Genomic DNA, 15,901 nt, shown 5'->3' with positions numbered 1-15,901 from the left:
TAAACATGCTTCACTACACACCGTAGGAGGATACGATAGCTCACCGGCGTCACCTCCAAAACCCTCAAATCTAAACTCCAAACATCTCAGAACAAGCTAGTCAGGTTACTTCTAGACCTCCACCCCAGATCCCACCTCACTTCTACCCACTTCTCTAAAGTGGGCTGGCTCAAGGTGGAGGACAGAGTTAAACAACTTGCACTGAGCCTAGTCTATAAAATCCGCTACACCTCCCTGATACCGAAGTACATGTCAAACTACTTCCTTAACGTAAATGACCGCCATAACCACAACACCAGGGGGTGCTCCACTAACCACGTTAAACCCAGATTCCGAACTAACAAAGGTCTTAACTCATTCTCTTTCTATGCCACATCAATGTGGAATGCGCTCCCAACAGGTATAAAAGAAAGGGCATCTCTATCCTCCTTCAAAACCGCAATAAAAGTTCACCTCCAGGCAGCTACAACCCTAAACTAACACCCTCCCCGGGTTGCTAATAATCAAATGTAAACAATCAAATGCAGATTATTTTTCTTATGCCTTCTGATCTCTCTCTCTCTCTCTCTCTCTCTATGTCCACTACTTGATGTCCATATCCCCCCCCCCCTCCCTCCACACCCCTGATTGTAAATAATGTAAATAATTCAATGTGATTATCTTGTGTGATGACTGTATTATGATGATAGTATATATGATAGTATATATCTGTATCATGAATCAATTTAAGTGGACCCCGACTTAAACAAGTTGAAAAACTTATTCGGGTGTTACCATTTAGTGGTCAATTGTACGGAATATGTACTTCACTGTGCAACCTACTAATAAAAGTCTCAATCAATCAATCAATCAATCAAAACAATGTAAACAAATGCCATGGGTGGATCTACACCTGACATCCACTGTAATAATACCAAGTACAAGAGCGTATCTCGTCGATACTACTATGATTACATCAGTATTTTTTATCGTCACAAAATCTTTTTTCTTTTAAAATTTTTTTTTTTATATTATATACATAAACTCAGGAAACACGTCCCTGGACACGGGGGAACTTAAATTATGACCAATGTATGACCCTGTAACTACTTGGTATCGGGTCGATACCCAAATTTGTGGTATCATCCAAAACTAATGTAAAGTATCCAAACAAAACTAACAGAAGTGTAGATAGAACATGTTAAAAGAGAAAGTAAGCAGATATCAACAGTAAATGAACAAGTAGATTAATAATCAATTCGTACAGCTTGTCCTTCATAATTTTGACAAAATAATTGGATGGGGAATGACACAATATGTTACTGCATATGTCAGCAGACTAATTAGGAGCCTTTGTTTGCTTGCGTACTACTAGAAGACAAGTTGTCTTGTATGTTCACTATTTTATTTAAGGACAAACTTGTTCTTCGATTGCAATAATAAACATATGTTTAATGTACCCTAAGATTTGTATTAAAATAAAGCCAATAATGCCATTTTTTGTGGTCCCCTTTATTTTATTCGAAAAGTATCGATTGGTATTGAGACAACCCGAGTCTCTTCACACTCAGGTTTAACTTTTTAGGCCACACCCACAAATTGATGACTCTATTTTATGGAAATTGTTGCATTCTGCTGCCATCGTCCAACTAAAAAGTCCACCCCGCTGTGGACTGGACTCCCGCTGATGTGTTGGATCCACTGTGGACTGGACTTTCACAATGTTATGTCAGACCCACTCGACATCCGTTGCTTTCGGTCTCCCCTAGAGGGGGGGGGGTTACCCACATATGCGGTCCTCTCCAAGGTTTCTCATAGTCATTCACCGACGTCCCACTGGGGTGAGTTTTTCCTTGCCCGTATGTGGGCTCTGTACCGAGGATGTCGTTGTGGCTTGTACAGCCCTTTGAGACACTTGTGATTTAGGGCTATATAAATAAACATTGATTGATTGATTGATTGATTGACTCAGTCATGGCTCGACGGGGCGTGTTTGCTTGGCAGCTGGCGTCTGACGAGTGCTATCTTGCCTGCTGAATCACGGAAGGAAATGTGCTGTGCGCTGTTATGCCACTCTGCAGCGTGCAGGAAATGAAATGGAACATCTGTGTGAACGTTTTGCGGTACTTTTTTTTCCCCTCTCACAGGGTCCAACGTGTGCACGTCGCGAGGAGTCACGACATGTCAGCAGTGTTTGACCGTTCACCCCAGCTGTGCGTGGTGCTCCCAGGAGGTACCTTCCCCATCTCCCCCACTTATATATCACTATATGTCCCGACAGAAACTCCTCCTGACATTCCACCACTGCATTCTTCTCTTGACGTTTCCATACTTTACTGTTCTTCCCTTAAAGTTTCTATTTGGAAGTGTGTTGTCCGAAATAGTCTTGATGCTGGATTTTAACGTTTTTAGTCCTGTAGCTTTAATGCTAATGAGCTGTTTGTGTAGTGTGCGTTCAATAATATTAATAATAATAATAATAGATTTTATTTTTAAAAAACACTTTACATTGAGTAAACAACCTCAAAGTGCTACAGTGTATTAAAAATTTTTTTTTTTTAAAAAGATAATAAAAAAAAATAAAAACTAGAACAGCTCAATAAAGGGGTCACCAACCTTTTTGAAACCAAGAGCTACTTCTTGGGTACTGATTAATGCGAAGGGCTACCAGTTTGATACACACTTAAATAAATTGCCAGAAATAGCCAATTTGCTCAATTTACCTTTAACTCTATTTTATTATTAATAATTAATGACATTTATCTTTGTGGAAACACAGATCATCTTAATGATTTCTCACAATACATATATATAGAAACAGATAAATATCAATATGCAACACTTTATTTTTATATTTTCTCTAAGTGCACATTTTTCAAATTGAACATTTTCAAATGATCACTTCTAAGACAGTCTTGTGAAATCACAATATCCCATATTAACGAGCTAGCCACTAACATTTTTTAACAAATCATGAATTACTTTGCACCATGTTTGTACAAATAATAACTCATGTAAAATACAAAAGTCAGTCAAAGTTGTTAGAATATATAACATATTTCTAACAAAGACAAATCCTTATTTCTTCTAGATTTTCCTGAGCAAAAATTTTAAAAGAAATTCAAAAGACTTTGAAATAAGATTTAAATTTGATTCTACAGATTTTCTAGATTTGCCAGAATAATTTTTTTGAATTTTAATCATAATAAGTTTGAAGAAATATTTCACAAATATTCTTCGTCGAAAAAACAGAAGCTAAAATGAAGAATTAAATTAAAATGTATTTATTATTCTTTACAATAAAAACATTTAATTTACTTGAACATTGATTTAAATTGTCAGGAAAGAAGAGGAAGGAATTTAAAAGGTAAAAAGGTATACGTGTTTAAAAATCCTAAAATCATTTTTAAGGTTGTATTTTTTCTCTAAAATTGTCTTTCTGAAAGTTATAAGAAGCAAAGTAAAAAAATAAATGAATTTATTTAAACAAGTCTTTAGAATATTTTCTTGGATTGTATTAAGTTAAAGTTAAAGTACCAATGATTGTCACACACACACTAGGGGTGGTGAAATTTGTCCTCTGCATTTGACCCATCCCCTTGATCACCCCCTGGGAGGTGAGGGGAGCAGTGGGCAGCAGCGTAGCCGCGCCCGGGAATCATTTTTGGTGATTTAACCCCCAATTCCAACCCTTGATGCTGAGTGCCAAGCAGGGAGGTAATGGGTCCCATTTTTATAGTCTTTGGTATGACCCGGCCGGGGTTTGAACTCACAACCTACCGATCTCAGGGCGGACACTCTAACCACTTCAAATTCTATTTGAGTTTTGTCTCTCTTAGAATTAAAAATGTCGAGCAAAGCGAGACCAGCTTGCTAGTAAATAAATAACATTTAAAAAATAGAGGCAGCTCACTGGTAAGTGCTGCTATTTGAGCTATTTTTAGAACAGGCCAGCGGGCGACTCTTCTGGTCCTTACGGGCGACCTGGTGCCCGCGGGCACCGCGTTGGTGACCCCTGGCCTAATAGCTAGAACTAGTATGCATATATCTAAAAAAATGCTTTTTTAAAAAGAAGGGTTTTTAAGTCCTTTTTTAAAAGCATCCACAGTCTGTGGTGCCCTCAGGTGGTCAGGGAGAGCGCTCCACAGACTGGGAGCGGGCAGAGCAGAAAGCCCGGTCTCCCATTGTTCGTAGCTTTGTCCTCGGAGGTTGGAGGAGGTTAGCCTGTCCGGAGCGGAGGTGTCGTGTGGAGGATTTGGGGGTGAGTAGTTCTTTGAGGTAGAGGGGGGGCATATCCAAGGAGGCACGACTGGTTCAAGAATCAGAATCAGAAATACTTTATTAATCCCCGAGGGGAAATGAAGATTTTCAGCACAATCCCATTCAAGATCAGACAAAAATTACAGACGGGTCTGCCAACTTCTGGCGCCCCTTACAAAAAAGTCGAGAAACAAGTAAAAGCTGGGGGGGGGAATAAAACAAACAAAAAGAGAGAGGGGGTCCAGACTGAGGAAAAAGGGGGGAAAAACCTCATGGCCATAGCACACATAAGCATGTGTGTAAAGTTAAGTTAAAAGTTAAAGTACAAATGATTGTCACACACACACTAGGTGTGGTGAAATTTGTCCCCTGCATTTGACCCATCCCCTTGATCACCAAGCCCCTTATTACAAAATAATATATTCACACTTTTTTATTTACGTGAAACTCTTTTTATACTTTCTAAAGCAGACTTTAATGTAATTTGATGCATATCTTTTCTTAATAAATGTATTACAAAAATAAATGTATTGCTTGTAGAGATGTCCGGTAATGGCTTTTTTGCCGATATCCGATATTCCGATATTGTCCAACTCTTAATTACCGATTCCGATATCAACCGATACCGATATAAACAGTCGTGGAATTAACACATTATTATGCCTAATTTTGTTGTGATGCCCCGCTGGATGCATTAAACAATATAACAAGGTTTTCCAAAATAAATTAACTCAAATTATGGAAAAAAAATGCCAACATGGCACTGCCATATTTATTATTGAAGTCACAAAGTGCATTATTTTTTGTAACATGCCTCAAAACAGCAGCTTGGAAATTGGGACATGCTCTCCCTGAGAGAGCATGAGGAGGTTGAGGTGGGCGGGGTTGGGGGTGGGGGGTATATTGTAGCGTCCCGGAAAAGTTAGTGCTGCAAGGGGTTCTGGGTATTTGTTCTGTTGTGTTTATGCTGTGTTACGGTGCGGATGTTCTCCCGAAATGTGTTTGTCATTCTTGTTTGGTGTGGGTTCACAGTGTGGCGCATATTTGTAACAGTGTTAAAGTTGTTTATACGGCGACCCTCAGTGTGACCCGTATGGCTGTTGACCAAGTATGCATTGCATTCACTTGTCTGTGTGAAAAGCTGTAGATATTATGTGACTGGGCCGGCACGCAAAGGCAGTGCCTTTAAGGTTTATTGGCGCTCTGTACTTCTCCCTACGTCCGTGTACACATCAGCGTTTTAAAAAGTCATACATTTTACTTTTTGAAACCGATACCGATAATTTTGAAACCGATACCGATAATTTCCGATATTACATTTTAAAGCATTTATCGGCCGATAATATCGGCAGTCCGATATTATCGGACATTCCTAAGTGCGTACAATTACATATATTTACACTTTAATCATCTCTAATAATAAAACAAAATATTATATCATCATACATTTCAAAACAATGTTATTGTTCAAATAAAGATAAACACTTAAATATCTGCTTGACTTATGATTTCAAAGCAAGTAATCCGACAAACTGTTGATGTAAAAATTTTACAGTACAATTTTTTTTTTACAGTAAAATCCACTTTCAGTATAGAGTAATAATACATGGAGACGCACTTCCGTTCATGCACTCGCGGCTTTCGGCAGGCTTTTCTTCTGATAACAAACTTGTACCATTAAGTCGTTAAATAAAAGAATAAACAAAGTTCCTGTGTGATACGAAAGTCCATTTCAATTTCTTCTAAAACAAAGCATTAATTCTTATAACACAAAAACTCACACTACCGTCAGCCTGCGGTCAAAAACAATAAGTCTCTGGTGCAATCAGTGCGCACCTAAATGTCCTTCGCTTCTGGCTCCACAGCGCCACTCAGGCATCTGGGCAAAATGGCTCCACCAATACACTATAAAACACCACAAACATAGATTTTACAGTATAAAAAACTTGCATGATTTTTTACGTTAAAAAAAACAGTTGTATCGTTTTTCCATTCCATTTAATTTAATTATTTATTTTTTTATTTTATATGCTGTAAAAAAAAAAAACTGCAAATATTGTGGTAAAATTGTGTCAACTGAGCTGTCAGTTTTATACAGTGCAATCTAAAAGATTTGGTTTTGTATAGCGTACGTAAAAAAAGACAGACAATTATGCACATTGTCAGGTTCAAACACTGATGACATCTATTAAACAAGACAAGAAGCAAGGAATTAAACAGAGACAGATTTAAATTTGGCTCAATGAGGAGAAATGCGTACACCTGTACCCATGTAGTGTTCCACGCTCTGACGAAAGATTGTACGCCTCCTCTTTTATTTGGACTTTCCCTGATTACATGGCAACAGCTGTTTCTAAGGGAAGGGGTCGTAAACGGCCATCGCCTTTGGTTACAGAACAGTTCAAATAAAAGGTCGGTTCAAAGAAAAGGTCGCCTGGAGGGGAGTCTGGTCCTGCTTCCTCTCCGCTTTGTAGTTCTCGGGTCAAGACACAATATTTCTGTGGACTACAATACATCAAAGAAACAGAACACCTTCTTGTTGCTTCCCATCCTACACAGTGGAGTTTTACAAGCCTATTGTTTGGTAGGATCAAAGACAGCTTTTGTCTTCTCGCCAGGAACTAATTGAAACACATAAGTAAATGAAATTAAATGAGCTCAAATACACCTACAAACAAGGCATAATGAGGCAAGATGTACATAGAGCTAGCCTAAATAGCATGTTAGCATCGATTAGCATGCTAACAAGTCAATAACATCAGCAAAGCTCACTGTAGAAGTCGAGTACTCGCGGTCCCACTGATACATACGCCAGGTGTGCAGACTTGACAAAGGTTTAATGGTTGTTTCCACAAGACAAAACGTTCTTTCTGGACTTTTCAGTCTCTCCAATACTCCTCCTCCTCCTGCACTCAGCCGCTCACTAATCATTGATTAGATTAAGACGTACCACCTGTGAAATCTAATCACCTGCCAGCTGTGTCTCGCCGTCAGCACATGCCCCCGCCCCTATCCGATGGTGCTCGTCCTCAGCACCATAGACAGCGGCGGTGACCTTTGCTCCTGCAAGCGTGCTGGCCACTCCTCCCTCCACACTCACCTTTGTGCATTGACACACAGCATAAAAAGTTTGGTGGACAAAATGAGACAAAGAAAGAGTGGCATAAAACACGTCTTTCTCTGGCAGCGTCGGAGAAAATTGTACATGTAAACGAATTACGGTGAATTCAAGGTCCGCCAAAATTAGTCGGACAAAACAGCGCTCGCCAAATACGCTCATCACTGAAGGATGTTTAACATAAACAGTGGGATTTCTAACAATTAGAAAGGTTAGTGTCATGTTTGTCCTCCTGCAGAAACAATATTAAAACCAAAAATATATTTTCCATTTTCGTACATCTTTTAAAAAGCTCCAGGGAGCCACTAGGGCGGCGCTAAAGAACCGCATGCAGCTGTAGAGCCGCGGGTTGGCGACACCCGGTCTAACTGATCAAAGTAAATAGCATGCACCCACCGGGCGATAACGCCTTTCTTCACTGTTACAGTGTCAGTCTCCTCTCACTTGAGTCTTTTGTGCACTGCGGACACATCAACATTGCCGGCACAGAAATTACGTTAATTATTAAACTTTTAAAACTGTATTTTTCAATGCTGAACCAACCAAAGGTCAATCCGTTGGCTTACCTGCGAAAATTGCAATGGGGACTGTGAATGATCGAGGGTTAGTTCTTTGTTTCTTTAGGTGGGTTTATTGTAGGCAGTTTTCATGAACGTCCACTCAGTGCGGCAACATCACACAACAACAACAGACACGTTTTTTGTCCTACCGTAAAGCAAGTCGTCTGCCGTAAACATCAATGTTGTGACACTCTCAAACAGGGCAACACTGCCATCTTCTCCCTTCTTTTCAAGTTATATCAAATAACTGCAAAGTGTATCTTAACAGGTAATAATAGCTCAATTGAAATGAACAATATTACAATTGTGATGCCACATCATTGTCTAATACTTTCAAACCGCAAGTGGGCTATGTAACAGTAAATTCAAATCTGTAAAAATAGGTCTTAGTTGCAAATAACTCAAAGTGTACTTCCTTTGTCGCAATAAAAATGGAAGCAATTACTCTTATCAAAATGTACAGAAGCTACATAACTGTTACACAAATGTTCCGTAAAACATAACTCAATGTGCTGTCATGTCTGTGTTAATCATGTTTTTGATTTGCTTGGGTTTTGGGCTCTTTTTTTAGTTCCTGGTTGCACTTCCTTGTTTGGTTTGGTTTCCATGGTCACCCATTAGTTTTCACCTGTCTTGTCACGCACCTGTTTCGAGTCACGCACCTGTTTTCACTGATCACGTCACTATTTAAATCTGTCTGTTTCTGTTGTTCGTCCTGGCGTCCTCACACTATTTCAGCACTCTGCTTCATGTCATGTCACAGTTCTTTGCCAAGTAAGTTTTGTTCATTTATGCCACAGTTAGTGTTTTTGTTTAATTGTTCATAGTTTCTGCATTTGTGCAAGTTTTGTGTTTATTACCAAGTTTTGTATTTCCGCCTTTGTGCGCGCCTTTTGTTTTCCTAGTCAAGTTTTTTACCTCCACTGTGAGCGCCTTTTGTTTATTCCTTTTTTTTATTTGTTAAAATTAAATCATGTATTTAAATTCACGTCTTGCACGCGCCAATTTTCCTTTGCCTTCCGGAGGAACAAAACTCAAGAATCAAGTCTTGACAGTAGGACGCCAGCAGAAGAGTTTCTCCACAAGAAATTTGGACGTTATTGACGAGGCTTCTTGGGAGGTGCTGCGCGCGATGGAGACCGAGACGCTGCGCTTTTCCCCCAGGGAGCGCAGGGGGATGATGTGGGGGAATGGAGGCAAGCGGGTGCCGATCGGCGCGTCGTTCCCGTCCCGGAAGCGTCGCCAAGGACGAGGGAAGACTTCCGCGAGCCGGCAGGACACGCCGCTCCCACAAGCCCCGCCCCCTCCGGGCGGAAGCAAGCAGCAGCCAGCCCGGCTTCGCCCTGATGACATCACAGACCAGGATTTTTTTTTTCTGAACTCTTTTTCTTTTGATCATCCGCCTCCAACCAAAGACTCTAAAAACATGATAAGACATTACCAGGACATGTTTTTAGAAATCAGATCCTGTCAATCCAAGCCACCCAAATTCCATGCCCCGCCCCCCAGGACTCAAGCCACGCCCAAGTCACACATTTTTTTTTCACCCACAAGATCCCAGGTACAAGAAGAAAGACTTTTTGGACAGTTTGGAGGGGAGGATTCTGCCCCCCTCCTGACCACCCTCCACCCACCCAAAGAAACGATTCCAGACCGCAGAGCGCGCGTCTGGTATCCGCTCCTTGAGGGGGGGGCTAGGGCTGGGAATTGTTCAGGTGGGGTGGCTCAGCATCGTCACGCCAAGCCACAGCCTCCAGCTCGGCCACCACCACCTGTCTTTCGACCTGCCAAACCACAGCCACCAGCACGGCCACCACCACCAGTTTTTCGACCATTCCAAGATCCACCTGCTCCACGCCCAGCTCCACGCCAAGCCCCACCACGCCAAGCGCCACCAGTACCTGCTCCACGCCAAGCGCCACCAGTACCTGCTCCACGCCAAGCGCCGCCAGTCGCAGCTTCACGACGCCAAGTGCCGCCAGTCGCAGCTTCACGACGCCAAGTGCCGCCAGTCGCAGCTTCACGACGCCAAGTGCCGCCAGTCGCAGCTTCACGACGCCAAGTGCCGCCAGTCGCAGCTTCACGACGCCAAGTGCCGCCAGTCGCAGCTTCACGACGCCAAGTGCCGCCAGTCGCAGCTTCACGACGCCTAGTGCCGCCAGTCGCAGCTTCACGACGCCTAGTGCCGCCAGTCGCAGCTTCACGACGCCTAGTGCCGCCAGTCGCAGCTCCACGACGCCTAGTGCCGCCAGTCGCAGCTCCACGACGCCCAGTGCCGCCAGTCGCAGCTCCACGACGCCCAGTGCCGCCAGTCGCAGCTCCACGACGCCCAGTGCCGCCAGTCGCAGCTCCACGACGCCCAGTGCCGCCAGTCGCAGCTCCACGACGCCAAGTGCCGCCAGTCGCAGCTCCACGCCAAAGCCAAGCACCCCCAAACCAAGACCAAGTCCAAGCACCGCCACACCAAGACCATGTCCATGACCAACCACGCCAAGACCAAGTCCAAGACCAACCACGCCAAGTCCAAGACCAAGACCAACCACGCCAAGTCCAAGACCAAGTCCAAGACCAACCATGCCAAGACCAAGACCCAGACCCTCGCCAAGACCAAGACCAAGACCAAGACCCCCGCCAAGACCAAGACCCCCGCCAAGACCAAGACCCCCGCCAAGACCAAGACCAAGACCCACGCCAAGACCAAGACCCTCGCCAAGACCCGCCACGCCAAGCTTCGCCGCCTTACCCGCCACGCCAAGCTTCGCCGCCTGACGCGCCACGCCAAGCTTCGCCGCCTGACGCGCCACGCCAAGCTTCGCCGCCTGCCATGATGACGACGCGCCTGCCTCCTCGTCTGCCACGAAGGTGGCCACTGCCTGATCGTCCGCCACGCCAAGTGCGCCCACCTCTTCGTCGGCCACGCATGTGGCCCTTCCCGGGTCGCCCACCTCGCCTGTGGTGGCGGCGTTCCACTCGCCACCGCCACATGACTATGCCTCGGTGGATTCGGGGCCGCTTGGCCTGGCGACCCACCGCCATGTCACCCTCCCGCCCCCCCATGACTCTTGTTCATTTTTTTGTGTTGGGACATCTGGGATCTGTCCGTAAGGGGGGGGCTCTGTCATGTCTGTGTTAATCATGTTTTTGTTTTGCTTGGGTTTTGGGCTCTTTTTTTAGTTCCTGGTTGCACTTCCTTGTTTGGTTTGGTTTCCATGGTCACCCATTAGTTTTCACCTGTCTTGTCACGCACCTGTTTCGAGTCACGCACCTGTTTTCACTGATCACGTCACTATTTAAATCTGTCTGTTTCTGTTGTTCGTCCTGGCGTCCTCACACTATTTCAGCACTCTGCTTCATGTCATGTCACAGTTCTTTGCCAAGTAAGTTTTGTTCATTTATGCCACAGTTAGTGTTTTTGTTTAATTGTTCATAGTTTCTGCATTTGTGCAAGTTTTGTGTTTATTACCAAGTTTTGTATTTCCGCCTTTGTGCGCGCCTTTTGTTTTCCTAGTCAAGTTTTTTACCTCCACTGTGAGCGCCTTTTGTTTATTCCTTTTTTTTATTTGTTAAAATTAAATCATGTATTTAAATTCACGTCTTGCACGCGCCAATTTTCCTTTGCCTTCCGGAGGAACAAAACCCAAGAATCAAGTCTTGACAATGTGCATTCTCAAAGTAAAGATGATTGTGTCATCTCTCTTCTTCTTCTTCCCCCCCAAAGGCCATAGGTGGTTTTTTTTGTTTTTTTTCACCCCCATTGTCCAATGTGAAACACCCAAAACACTTCTCTACAAGTCCTGTTTAGCGGCTGGCTTACTGACACGGCCAGACCTGGTCAAAACATGTCCTGGTGTTTGTGTTGGGGTTGTCAGCTCACTTGGATTGGGGCAGCTATCCTCTGTAACGGTGGCACACAGTGATTGAGAAATCATCCCACCACTCTCATTGGTGTGCACAGGTGGGGTAGTCTTTTCCGGCTCGGGGATTGGTTGTGCCCGAAGATGAAGTCTGTTATGCCGCAGCACTGCTCCTCCCTGTGTATTGACGACATAAGATCTCGGAGTAATACTTTCTTTTGAGACAACTGCTGGCGTCTTCCAAGATTTTTCGTTGTCAAGCTTGATGTAGACATTATCTCCCGGCTGTAGAGCAGGAAGATGTCTGGCACCATGACGGCGATTGTAATAGAAGGCTTGTTTAGTCTTCTCTTTAGCATCCTTTTGCTTGACAGTCTTTCTGTTGGTCCATTTAGGTTGCAGATTTTTCTCGAGCGTAGGGAGAGTTGTTCGGATCTTCCTCCCCATCAGCAGTTCTGCTGGGCTAACTCCTGTGGTAGTGCAGGGAGTCGAACGATAGCACATGAGAGCTACCAGTGGATCGTCCTGTCGGAGGATTCTCTTTGCTGTCTGCACTGCTCTTTCTGCATGTCCGTTTCCTTGAGGGTGGTGAGGACTAGACGTAATGTGTCTGAAGTCCAGTTGTCGTGCCAACTCCTGGAATTCCGCACTGGAAAATTGAGGTCCGTTGTCACTCACCACCTCGTCCGGGATACCAAACCTAGCGAAGGTTGCTTTCAGTCTCTGAATAACCTGAGCGCTGGTTGTTGATGGTAGATGCAGGATTTCCAGGTACCGTGAATAATAATCAGATATCACCAGATAATCGTGCTTGTTGTGTTCGCAAAGGTCAAGAGCTATTCGTTTCCATGGACGGTCTGGCAGGGGTGTGGAGATGAGTGGCTCCTTCTGCTGAGCTTGCTTCTGCTCCTGACAGGTCCTGCACGACTCTACAATGTTCTTAAGTCCTACAGAGAGTCCTGGCCACCAAACCGATGTTTTGGCCCTTTCTCTGCACTTTGTGAGCCCTTGATGTCCATCGTGTATTTTCTGCAAAATATCTGCTCTTAATAACTTTGGAATAACAATTCTGTTTCCTCGTGTGACCAAGCCATCAGCTTCTGATAGTTCATTTTTCACTTTTAGAAAGTCTCTGGCACACGGTGGGACATTAGCAATGTGTTCTGGCCATCCTGACCTGATTAGTTGGATGACAGCCTGCAGCTGGCTGTCGGCCATTGTTGCTGTCCTGATGCTCTCCATTCTGGTTGGAGACGCTGGGATGCCCTGCATCACTGTGGCTACGTAGCACGCCACATCACCCTGAGTGTCAGTCTCTCCTTTTGTGTGCGTTTGTGGGCTACGAGACAGGGCATCTGCAACTACAAGAGTTTTCCCTGGCACATATTCTGCTACCGGTTTGTACCTCAGGAGTCTCATCAGTAACCGCTGACATCTTAAAGGAACATTGTCCAGACTTCTATTGTTGACAAGCGGTACTAATGGTTTGTGATCGGTCTCAAGCCTGAACTGATCCAAGCCACAAACATACTTGTCAAATTTTTCACAAGCCCATACACCAGCCAGACACTCTTTCTCGATCTGGGCGTAACGTGTTTCGGCTTCAGTGAGACGTCTGGAGCAGTAGGCTACTGGCTTCCACTCCTCTCCATGGAGTTGGAGCAGTACGCCCCCCAGGCCATAACTACTGGCGTCGGCGGACACAGCTGTGGGCTTAGCAACATCGTAGAAGGAAAGAACCGGTGCTGTGGTCAGCATCTCCTTAATGTTCTCAAATGCTGCCTGCTGTGTGTGGCTCCAGGTCCAGATGTTCCTGCTTTTCAAAAGCTCATATAATGGTTGACCTATTGTAGATAGGCTAGGAACATACCTCCCCAGGTAGTTCACCATGCCCAGAACTCTTTTAAGCTCCTGGACATTTCTTGGTGGGGCCAGCTGTCGATTGGCCTCAACTTTGTCAGGGTCGGGTCTGACCCCTGACTGATCGATGAGGTGTCCCAAAAAACGTAGTTGGCTTTGTCTGAGGGAGCATTTGTCTTTATTGAGCTTCAGGCCTGCTGATTCAACACGTTGAAGTACCTTTTCAAGTCTAATGTCATGCTGTTCCATCGAGGTCCCATAGACCAGGATGTCGTCCATAAAAACTTCAAGCCCTTGCAGCGTCTCCAGCATTTTTCGCTGGAAGATTTCCGGTGCGCTGGTGATCTCTTAAAACAGTATCTGCCAAACGGTGTAATAAAAGTTGTTAGCTTGCAGCTGTCTGAGTGCAGCGGGATCTGCCAGAACCCACTCGCAGCATCAAGAGAGGAGAACACCGTTGCTCCACTGAGCTTGGCCGTGATCTCATCCGAGGTAGGTAAAATATAACGCTCTCTTTTGACTGAATCGTTAAGCCGTTTCAAGTCCACACATATCCCGGCTTTGCCAGTGTTCTTCTTCAGAACAGGTACCATTGGTGCACACCATTCAGTTGGCTGTGTTACTGGCTCTATGATGCCGTTATACTCCATCCTGTGTAGTTCATCTTTGACTTTTTGTAATATTGGGAAGGGCACACGTCGTGCGGAATGAACAGCATACGGTTGGGCACCATCTTTCAGCTGTATTCTAACTGGTTCAGTGTTTAGTGTGCCATGCTCACCGTAAGCTTGCTGATGTCCTGTGGTGGTGTGTGTCACTTCGTCGACTCGTCGCACCAAGTTCATTCTTACTGAAAGGGACCGGCTGAGTAGATTGTTGACACTACTGCCGCGCACCACGTATGCTTTAAAGGGGTAATCCTTCCCTTTGTAGCTAACTGTTGCTTTAAATCGGCCCAGACACAACAGTTCACCTCCTGGGCTGTCCAGAGGAATGTCAGCAGGTTCCAGTGCTCTCAGTGGGGTGAGTGTGTGAAACGCATCCTCACTCAATACACTGACATCAGCTCCTGTGTCAATTTTAAATTCCATTGGGATAGAATCCACCTGTAGTTGAACAGTCCACTGTTCTTTCTCATCGCCACTGCACACTGAACCTAAGAAATAGGATGTCTGTTCAACATGCCCACTTTCTGTGACTTCATTCACTGACTTGTTGCTGTTGCGACACAATCTGGCCCAATGTCCGATTTTATGGCAGTTGTGGCAAGTAGCTTTTCTTGCAGGGCATTTTCCCTCTCTGCCATGCTCAGCTTTCCCGCATTTTCCACATTTATTTTCATTCCCCCATTTTCTGTCTTTTGTCTTGCCTTGTTGTTGTTTCCAATGATGTTGTTGTTTGTAACGCACCTCCTGTACTGATCCCATCTTGTCTCCCTGCAGGTTTACTTGTGCCGCAACCTCCTCTGACTGCCTGGCGGTCTGTATTGTCAGTGCGAGCGTTAGGTCCGCCATTAGCTGTAGCCTGCGTGAGAGCTCCTTGTCAATTATCCCGACAACAATACGGTCGCGGATATTTTCATCCCGGCAGGCACCGAACTCACAGTGCTCTGACAGATCGTACAGGGATCTGATCAAACACTCTGCCTTCTCCCCAGGCCGCTGGACACGCTGGTGAAAACATGCTCTCTCATGGATAATATTCCTCCTCGGGAAAAAATACGCGGTCAAAGTTGTTTCTATGTCCGTCTTCGGCAAAGGTGAACGATTTATATATATTTTCTGCTTTGTTGCCCATTGCATAAATCAGGCAGCTCACCTGCACGTCACCATCCTCATTGTTGAGTTTCGTTGCGCTGTCTCCAGTCGAGCCATTCCGTCGGCTTGTCAAAGGCAAAACTCGCTGGGGGATTAAACTTCGCCATGTCGTCTATTTCCGTCTTAAATTGAACTTCGTGACTCACGGACCACTTCTGACACCATGTGAATGATCGAGGGTTAGTTCTTTGTTTCTTTAGGTGGGTTTATTGTAGGCAGTTTTCATGAACGTCCACTCAGTGCGGCAACATCACACAACAACAACAGACACGTTTTTTGTCCTACCGTAAAGCAAGTCGTCTGCCGTAAACATCAATGTTGTGACACTCTCAAACAGGGCAACACTGCCATCTAGTGTACATGCATATGTGACAGGGACTTGAAAGCAATCCTTTCCCATGCTAATTTTATTTTAAGTAAATTGATTGGTAAGTCATTCAGACAATCAATGTT

The 15,901-nt window shown here is 44.6% G+C and overlaps 1 protein-coding gene across 2 annotated transcripts in view; it reads left to right on the top strand.

The window, feature by feature from the left end:
* LOC133651878 (integrin beta-3-like) overlaps positions 1-15,901 on the top strand; it is a 123,922-nt gene that overhangs the window by 74,127 nt on the left and 33,894 nt on the right. For both annotated transcript variants that reach the window (XM_062050079.1, XM_062050080.1), the window contains one exon: positions 2,127-2,212. In XM_062050079.1, coding sequence (XP_061906063.1) covers positions 2,127-2,212 — 86 coding nt within the window. The remainder of the gene's footprint in view (positions 1-2,126; positions 2,213-15,901) is intronic.

This window comes from Entelurus aequoreus, linkage group LG06 (genome assembly GCF_033978785.1).
Source record: "Entelurus aequoreus isolate RoL-2023_Sb linkage group LG06, RoL_Eaeq_v1.1, whole genome shotgun sequence".
NCBI lineage: Eukaryota > Metazoa > Chordata > Actinopteri > Syngnathiformes > Syngnathidae > Entelurus > Entelurus aequoreus.
Note: the sequence above shows the minus strand (reverse complement) of the source record. Positions and strands in the feature narration are given on the sequence as shown.